General features: G+C 37.4%; 1 protein-coding gene across 1 annotated transcript in view; it reads left to right on the forward strand.

Annotated features, from left to right (window-relative positions):
* Positions 1 to 4,033, forward strand: part of zcchc24 (zinc finger, CCHC domain containing 24) — a 41,734-nt gene extending 37,701 nt beyond the window's left edge. Inside the window, exons 3-4 of the mRNA XM_044137390.1 lie at positions 365 to 529; positions 3,011 to 4,033. Of these exons, the coding sequence (XP_043993325.1) occupies positions 365 to 529; positions 3,011 to 3,124 (279 nt within the window). The 3' untranslated portion in view covers positions 3,125 to 4,033. The remainder of the gene's footprint in view (positions 1 to 364; positions 530 to 3,010) is intronic.
* The last annotated feature ends 6,319 nt before the right edge of the window (positions 4,034 to 10,352 follow it).

Here is a 10,352-nt window from a genome sequence, read left to right on the forward strand (position 1 = left end):
TGACAATATCGTCCTCGGGCGAATGCGTTTTTTTTTTTTTTTTTTTTTTTTCATGACTGTTCGCAATCATCTCCCTGTTGAGAATCAGAGGAATAATTTAACACAGCTGTAATGGAAGCAAACGTCATTTATATGACCTCATATCGAGCCAAAACTGTGTGTAGGAGTGTTCTGCGTGTGATGAAGTTTGATATACGAGCGCAGCGAAGATGGAAACACCCAGTTGTTACCCGTGTGCTACAGAAGTGTGTTTTAAAGGAAATCAACAACTTTGGGCTGTTGCTTTATTTTTTTGTTTGTTTGTTTGTTTTATCATATCAAAGATCAAGAGCCAAATTAAATTCTCATTTTTCTCCTGTGACAGGCCAGACCCAAGGGGGAAGGGCTGACACCCTACCAAGGGAAGAAAAGATGCTTTGGCGAGTACAAGTGCCCCAAGTGTAAGAGGAAGTGGATGAGTGGCAACTCCTGGGCCAACATGGGACAGGAATGCATCAAATGCCACATCAACGTCTATCCACACAAACAGGTACATCAGCCAACATATCGTGACTTGATCTGAGTGGGAAAATGTTGCACATGGAGTCTGGTGCATTTCAGCTAAAGCTAACTGAATTCAGACTCTGGTTCAAGGATTTTCCAGATGGCCTCACTTAAGGGAAATAAAAACCACTTTATCTACACTGATGTACAAAACATTAAATAAACAAATTACATTTCCTGATGCGTAAATGTTTATAATTAGGTAGTTAATCTGCTCAAGACTCAAAGAGAAACGCATTTACGAATGCCTCACTTAGAAATTTCTGCCACTCAGGAAGTGGCAGAAAGTCTTGTCATGTTCAGGAAGAAAACATAAAATCATATTAACCATAACACTTTCCCCCCAAACCACACATGCTGCACAACCAGTGTTTTGCTTTCTGTCCAAAAAATGTTTCTCAGAGCTTATTTTGGTGTAGAGGCGAAGAAAGAATCCACTGTTTTCCAGCTGGAGATATATTTATCCCAAACACTTCATCTTTTAATATTTATGCTTCTCCACATTCCTGCAATTCCACTTCCAAAAATAAAATTAGACTGACTGCTAGAGGCCCAGCTCTCTGTTAACTTTTGCAAAAACCAAAGCTGGAAGTAAAAGATTTCTCCCATGTGTCACAGGTGAAATAATTGAAAGTAAAGCTTCAATTTTCTATTTGGTCTTCATAAATATTCAGCTTTGTGATCCGATCCCTAAGAATATGGACCAAACTAACTACATTCTTCTTTTTTAATCAATAAGCTTTAAATTGTTATTTTGATTTGAACAAAAAGCTCAACAACCAAATACCCAAAAAGTTGCCATTTTAAACTTTTTCTTGTTCTTTTTAGCATTTTAGTGATAGATGGCCTGACTGAAACATTCGGTCCAGATCCTAGGAAACGCATAACTTGTGTCTTCTAACAGAGTGTTGACATTTCTACATCACATTTTTTCCCTGATAGAGTATGAGAGCTCAAAAATCGAAACTAAAACAACTTTCTTATATTCAGTCAGCTGCTGTGGCCTTTTATGTCTCCTCTGTAAAGTGTCACTGCACATTGTTTGCTTTTACGATGCGTTTTTGGTTTATTTAACGAGATTCCTGGCAATACTATATTATAAACGTGTCCAGAAATATTTCGACATCAAACAGAATCATTCCTGAATTGGGATTATGTATCTGTGGCCTCGCCCTGATATCTGATCTAAGAACAACACCAGATTGGATCAGAACAGTCCCAACTCTAATATTTTCACACTTCATCGAATCTTGATTTCCCAGCATCCCACTGTTAAATCACACACAGTTAGTTTTCAATAGGACAATAGTAGCCAATTAACTTTCTCAGTCTTAATGAGTCTCTTGCTCGACTGCAGATCAGCAGGAGAAAGAACGTCCACCACGGTTCCCTGAAACCACTATGGGAGCACCATAAAATCTCCATTAGAGTTTCCAGTTTTGCTGTGGGACTTAATGTCTTTGACACAGCAGTAGTAAAGCCCCACATCTTGCTGGAAGAGTCATTAGTGGAAGTCTGAAGTATCTCTTTGTAATGACCCATACTAACCAGGTTTCCTTTAGTTAAGGCAGTTAGAATAAATAAGTGTTTTTGAGGGGAAAAATAAAACTCCAGAGAAGAAAGGAATAAATGAGAGGAAAAAAATTTCCAGATGGGCTGTTAAAATCGCCTCCAAACGTGCTCGCTCTGAAACGTTTCCTTTGTAGCTGATAATCATTCCAAGAAACCTGATGCTAATATTTCCAAAGAGTCCATCATAATCAAATGAAAATTTCCCTCTTTTCTGGTACAGCTAAAGCAAGCTGGGGCTTTACATGTCTCTGAGCTAATTGTGTTCAGTACAAACCTGTTTTATGAAGAACTTCCATGTGGTGTCCATCAGGCCAAACATACTGCTGATAAAAACTCCTTGCTCTGTAGTTTATAGTGTAGTAACTAACAGCTTTACTTGAGTTAAATGTGCATAATCAATTCAGTTTTATGAGTCTCCATAAATCATCTTGAAATTTCGATCCCCCCCCACTCCCCTTGTAAGTGAAGGATTTCTATCACAAACAGGGGATTTATTTCTGATTGACAGCAAAATGTTTACGCCTCAGTTAAATTGGAGAGATTATGAGAAGAAGAAACTTTGTGAACAGGATTTGATGTAAACATTAATCACCAGAGAGACTGCGCCTGCCGATTTAGGGAAGGAGTTAACATGTGGGACTATTCAGCCAATCAGATTCTGGGCTCTGGTATCGAAGTACCTATAAGGATTCTGCCAGAACTGAGAATAACACTTTGCGACATAAAAACATTCAGATTTGCACCATCTGTTGGCAATAAGAGGTTATGGCTATATTTGTAGGATCTGGCAAACGACCCGGTGGAAAGCACTTCCTTGCAGGTAACAAGTCAAAACCAAAGTGTCCTTCTTTACTTAATTAGTCTGACTCATTATTTGCTTTGTTTGTTTCTCCAGCGACCTTTGGAGAAGCCGGACGGCCTGGATGTGTCTGACCAGAGTAAAGAGCACCCACAACACCTGTGTGAGAAATGTAAAGTCCTGGGCTACTACTGCCGCCGCGTGCAATAATCATCTCTACCCAGAGGGAAAGAACTTTGCCATCATAACTCATGTTATCTGCCTATTGACAAGCAGGTCTTCCCTTCTTGTCCACTCTGCTTCCAGACGGTAGCTCTAGTCCTCTCTTTATATTTCTGATACCTTCCTTCTGTAAGATCAGGATCATTCATCTTGTAAAACCTTGTACTACAAAACTGCATTACTTCAAATGTATATTTAACGCCAGCAGATTAATGTATCGATGAATTAGCACCAAGCATGTATCGTATTGGTGTCACTGACGATATGTTTAGTGTCAATACCTCACCTTGGGGTTCATTGGCTTTGTGTTTACAGAGATCTGCTTTCCTTTTTCCTGCCAAGTGAAGTATGCGATGTGGTGAACATTTTAGTCAGGGGGCTTCTAGCGATGGTAAAATGATAAAGAAGGCCTTGGACCGTTCGTTTTAGGGGTCAGCAGCACATCTTACTAACTGTGAATTAACTGAGGGATAAAGTGCCATACATCCCGAGCTTACATTTCACATATTTATTTCCTTTTCTTCTAGTGTGCAATTTGAATTTTAACTGGGACATATGGAATATTTTTTTTTTTTTTATGTTTGTGTATCACATTGTGTTACTGCGTCCATGTGTATTTAGGAACTACTGTAGGTTCAGTCGTACAGCGTCGCTCCTCAGATGGATTTTTGAAAATGTTGAAAGAAGCGTTTTCACCGAACCCCTCTAGGGATTTGTCTTAGCTTTGCAAATTTGGAGATAGCTGTATTGAGCAGCAGCAGATGTTGGACAGATTACTGTAGCTTCAAATCAAACGAAGAGTCAATCTATAGGACAAGTTTCAGTCTGAATATGATCTTGTTAAACAGTATTCTTTATAGCAGTGATGTTCTTGCCATGCTTTGAATTGAATTAGAATTTATATATATATATATATATATATATATATATATATATATACAGTAAATATAAAAAAACTTAGAAGTTAAACTGTTACACTAGCATTTGACAAGCCAGTAAATGGATTGAAATACATTGTAGTTATATCTGGTAGATATTTCCAAAGCCTTCACCATTGTGTCCAGTAGCTAACTGAATAGGGAGGCTATGCAAGAAGGCTAAATGTGTGGTTCAGGGTATTTGAAGAGAGGTTTTGTTTAAAAGTTATGATGCCTGCTTGCGTGTTTATTTTTGTATAAATCCAAATTAGCTGAATCCATAGGCTGAAGCTAACTGCTAGTCTGAGAGGGGCCAGCAGTTTGTAGGAAAAATGTCTGGTAGGAACCTTTAAAGTGCTATCACTTTTACAGTGGGAGTTATCTGCACAGGAAATGGAGGTAAGAGGCAATGCACCACCGATGATCTTCCTGTGTGATTCAAGTACTGAAAATACCACATAGGGGTTTTCTTGCCAGGTTAAAAAATCCGTGTATAAAGAAAAATATTACAGCCATTTACATGAATCCAATTTTATGTATTTTTGCACTGCCTTACCTTTCTATCAGGTAAATTACTCTTGGCAAAAATTTGTTTTATTAATATTGTGCCAATTCACAAGAAAAGTCTCCAGGCGAGTCCCAAAATTTGTTTTCAGTTCAATCACACATACATTCCAATTGATCCTAGTTATCAAACAATACATTAAGCTCAGTTTATTATTCAATGTGATGTCAAAAGAGGAAACCCAGCATCTAGTCACTGACTCCTGGATGAGGACGTAGCAACAGTAGACAATCACTTGCGTTGTTGTTGACTTTACAGCAATCCCTCATATTCATGTGGCAACAGTGGAGAGGAAAAATGGCCCTTTAATAGGAAGAAACCTCCTGCAAAAACTGGCTCAGTATTAGAGGCCATCTGCCACGACCGACTGGGGATTTGAGAAGACAGAGCAGAATGTACAAAAAGAAACAGATGAACCGTGGTAGGATTATTTTTCATGCTCATGGATGTAAAAGGTTAATAGCAGGAGAGGGAGATCGATTAGTTGATGGAAGCGTGATCTCAGCTGACGCCTTCCTGCAGGAAGGTACTACAGCCAAAGCAAAACCAGACAGAAACAGACTAGATGTAGCTTCTACGGAGAAAAAAAACAACAAAGAAAACAAAAAGCTAACAGTTGAAATATGAGCAAATAATAAAACATTTAATTAGAAGAAGAAGAAGAAAGTGCAGCATGATTTTATACAGGAAGGTTATTGGTGCTCTGTCTCCTACTTTCATTATTTTCCTAATATGAAGAATAATAACTGACTTTTGTGTAAAAGCACCCCAATGCAAACAATTTAAGGGTTTACAGGTTCACTAAGCAGTGCTGGCTTAAACTAAAAGTTTTGGATTTGGGGGTGTGCATGAGCTGGTTTCTGATATTTAATCTTCCTGAGGTTTCTAAGATACAATTTCAGTACCAGTAAATGTTTCCATTATACCGTTCATACAGTTTAAAACGTTTATGTTGCGAATCAGAAGAGACTGCAGAAGTCACCAGCGTCTTCTTGGACTGTATGGAGCAATAAGTATCTTTATACTCCCCTGCCCCACATGTTACTGTGGACTGCCAGATGTGTGGCTAAAAGAAGGAGACTAACTTTCCCAATTTTACTCTACGAAGTAAAATCATCAAATAAAAAAGGAAGTATAAGAACAGAAAAACTACTACCAAATCTTGGGGGTGCTTTTTAGAGTTTTTAAGTCTATTAAAATAATTGTAAGCAATTGTAAAATATGACATTATTATAGCAATAATTAGCAATATGTTAATTATTTAGCAGCAGTTAGAATAATTGTCGCTCTCCTGTTCTAAATTAATTAGGCATGATATGTTTTTTTCTATATATTTTTTGTTCATTTTTGTGTAAATACTGCGACACTCCAGTATTGTTACTCAAACTTATCATATTGTGATAATCTAATACTGGCATGTGTTGTTGTTGAGGATGGTAACTGTTCGCTTTGGTCTTTGCTTTTCTTTTAGAAAGTTATCTAGTGCTGGTAAGATGTGGGTTAATTCTAACTTTTTAATGGAACCTCACTTTGAAAATCCTGAAGTATCTGTTTTAAGCTCAGAATAAGTGCAGAGGATCATTTCTAAAGTGGAGGAATTGAATGTGAACTCTGGCTAAGTGAAAGGCAAAGCTGATAATTGTTATGTATACTGAAAGTGATGTAACACAGTCCATTTTTCAGTGCCTTCTATCATGAGCTTTGTGATGTCAGGAGGTATTACCAAACTGTAGATCTGAAGAATTACAGAGGGAGTTTCATATTAGTTTCAAATGATTGGAATCTACCTTCCAAGGATTCTCTTCCATGCAAGTTGTGATCCCCATTACATGTACTGAATCTGAAGCCTTTTAAACGCTGGTTGAGTATATTTTTATACTGTAACATGTACGTGCCTTCAAAAGATTTCAAGAGTGGAGGGTAAGTGCCGTGGGCTCAGAGGGGGAACTGTGTATGTGCTAACTGTGATGTTCAGAAAGTCTGATGGAGGTTCAAGATGTGACAAAGGATGAGAAAAAGATTAAAGCCCCTCTATTAGCGGTTGAACTGGCATGGCGGGTGTTCGCTTCAGAGCAGTTTGCTGGACCAGCGTTTCCAGCTGGCAATAACAATCCCACTGTGGTTTGTTGTCATGGAATATCAACATAGATGTTATTTCTTTTTAGATCCTCACAGCAGAACAAAATGCTTATAAAACTTTGGACCTCACGCTTTGTTTTGTTTCTCCTTATAATTTGTTGTGGTTGCATTTATCCAAGAAAATATTCCTTTTGTCAAAAAAAAAAAAAAAAAAAAAACAACAAAAAACTAACATACACATTTACTTGCAGTACTTGGAGTCATACTGGTACGTTGCTGTGTGTGTGGAAATGAAGCTAAATGCCAACTTTTCAGTTAAAAGGGCACTCCAGGGATTTAGTTCACAAGGCTGAAAGGCTTAACACTAACAAAAGCAAATGTCTTATTCACTTTCAGTCACCAGGAATAAACTCAAAATCCCACTAACTTGTTTTCCATATGGCCCCATAACACAATCTTTTATAAACTACACTGCCTGTTAAAAGATGACATCACACCTGGCATTAACTTGTTTTTTGGGATGATTAAATCACATATGGAGAGCTGAAAGTACATCGAATCATGCCTGGCATAAATGTGATGTAATCTGATTTCCCTGCTAAATACAACTAGCTTACAGAATATTTGTTTGCAAAGACCAGATGTAGTTTTTTGGGGTTTTTTTGTACCAGTTATGGGCTTCAGTGCATTTTCATTCCTCGTCTGCTTGCAATGAAATGCAATGGCACCTAATTGTAGCACAAAACGTGTTGCTTATTGAGTACTAAAGGCATCTGGCCATATGTCTACATAAAGACCACCTCTTTTCGTGCCATTAACAGTAGGATCACATTGCATTCACAGGACAGGTGTAAAGATCCCTTGTGATTTGATTTCCTGTGAATGCCGTGTGGTGTCAATGGTCAAGATGCAAACATTAGAGATCTCCAACCTGTTGCTGATCATTTTCGCCAATTCTGAGTTCTTTAAGAGCTGCACAAAATAAAACAGTCTTTTTTTTGTACTTTCCACAATCGAAATAGAATGCAGTAAAACATAAAACTAAACCATGATTTTCTCCAAAACCAAAGTTAGAACACTGAGACTTAGGATTTCTAACTGTAAACGGCAGTCTCTTTGTGTGCATTTGATGTAAAGATGAATGGACTTTTAGCTGATTTCCAAAACAAAACCAACTCTTTCAACTCCAGTAAATTTCATAACAGGCAAAACTGGATTTGTTAAAGAGGAAAAAACAAAGGAACTTAATTAAATATGTTTGGCTCCCTGTTATCTGCAAATGTCTCGTTTAAAAGCAGCAGTCTGAAGGAGGAGGAAGCATGTCTCTACAGAAAGGAATCTTCTCACACCCTCTGTGCTTTACTGTATATGACCTTAACAATTCTGGAACAGCTGAGACTTCTTTCCTCCATTACAACTTCCACACTGAAGAGTGTTGTCAGTGTAAACGGTTGACTTAGCTATGACACACTCATAGCTAAATAGGATCAGGTTCATAGCTTTTTAGGGATAAAGCCAGTCCTAGTCATCAGTTGTCTTCTTGATGCATTTCTGCTTCAAACTCAGAAGCCTTTTAATTGGTATTTCCAGATTAAGTGAGATTACGTGTCATTAGGATGATGTTGACGTAATTTTCTCAGTCTTGAAAAGGTGTTACTTTGGGCTAACTTTATTTATTAAACTGACGGAGTGCCCCTTTAAACAGAAGATTTGGGATTTTTAAAAAAATCTTTTGTCAGACTCCTTACCGTCATCCATTAATGGGAACAATCCATTTGTCTTACTGTTAATGTCCTCCTTTTGCTTTGTTCAGTGACACTAACTGTGTTGCCAGACTACATACCAATGATGCCTTATAAATTAACCTCATGAGTAACAGTATTATTATGGGAGAAGAGAATCCCGCCAGAAAGTTTGGTTCCACACAGAAACGGGACATAATGGTGCCATTATACATGACATCTCTAGAATCAAATGATGCAAGACATTAAAAACAGAGAATGAACTTGTAGACTATTTTGAATTTTCTAGTACATCATCAGATCAGAATTTGCTTTTTGTTTTCTATGAATAAGATGTGTATTTTGGAAACATTGCTAGATGTTGAAATTTCTAAAGCAATCTGCAACTTATTTCCCTGACTAAGATGTTTTATGTATATATTTGATGGCCATGAGTTCTGATGTTTATCAATATATAGCTTTTTTTTGTTTTGTTTTGTTTTGTTTTGTTTGTGTCTATGAAGAAGGGCCTATTGCTGAGAAATAATCAAAGCTGGGAAATTGTTTTTGTTTTATTTTACACTCGTCTGGAGGAATATCCTGCAGAAATATTTATGGACTTTTTACAACACTTTTTGTATAGAATATGCAACAAAGTTTCACGAAGAAGGAAATATTGATGTCTACATAGAATATTACTAGAGAAAAAGCTGGTACATAATGAATACCCTTTCTCATTTATAAGCCATTGTATTTTCCACGTGGTAGCAGTGTTAAATAACCCACATTGCTCTGCGACTAACCCGCCTTAAAGCCGTATGTATTCTTTTTGTAAACACTAATATGCAAATTCGTTGTGTTAACATGCAGAGATGATGTTTTTGTTGTTTCTTATCTAGTGATGGATATTCACCACTGTATAAGCACATTAAACTGTGAGATGTAGTTTGCTTAAAGCAGCGACGACAGGAAACTGTTAGGAAAAAAATGTCTTTGTAGATTAGGACGTGCTATGCTTTTGTCAGGAAGGTGTGTTTGACAAAGAACTGTCCCGAGTTTGCATGTGCATGTGTTTGGATTTGGATGAAATATTACTTTGTGCAATTTACACTTATTTAAATCCTTTACAGTAGTTTTAACATTATCAGCAACTTTAGTCCTGAAGTATTTCATTTAACAGAAGTGTAGCCTCTATGTTTAACACATATTTACTGAATGTAATGTGTTAACACTTAAATGTGGTCGAGCTGGAACGTTCTGTTTCTCTCTGTGCTGTGTGCACGAGTGCGTGCGTGTGTGTGTGTGCGTGTGTGTGTGTATCTCTTGAGATGTTTGCAATGCAATATTGCAATAATGTTATGTTTGAATTGGACGGAACGCAGGCGAGAGGTGAATGATTTTTTTTATTTCTTTTATGTTTTGGGAAACATGGACCGGAGAGGTTTGGAGCGTCGGCCACAGGTCTGTTTTTCACGTCCATGAAACGGCATTCCAAAATGTGCCTTATTTGATAGATGGGAAAACATTTTAGTGCTTTGGAGCTGTTGAGAGCTTGATGAATAAAAGGCAAATTTATATCTGCTCAAAGTGTGTTTTGTTTTTATTTATCTTGTGTCTGGTTTCAGCCAATACCTCCTCATTGATTCCTGATGTCTCCAGTACGTGTAGGAGAACTTTCTCACATTTTAGCATGTTGCAACAACAGGTGAAAATAGTTCATAGGGAATTCATAAGCTACCACAGCAGAGCAGTGCCATTTATGGTACTGTAGTTATTGGAAAGGATACCTGAGTTTTCAGTTTGTTTTTGTTTTTTTGTGTGTTTTTTTTTTTTACAAATAAAAGACGAAAAGTGAGGTGTACATTTGTATTTAATAGCTTAAAGGAGTCTTGGGAGGACGTCTCTACCAGTTTGCCCATTCAATGACTGTCTCC

Source organism: Gambusia affinis, linkage group LG13 (assembly GCF_019740435.1).
Source record: "Gambusia affinis linkage group LG13, SWU_Gaff_1.0, whole genome shotgun sequence".
Classification (NCBI taxonomy): domain Eukaryota; kingdom Metazoa; phylum Chordata; class Actinopteri; order Cyprinodontiformes; family Poeciliidae; genus Gambusia; species Gambusia affinis.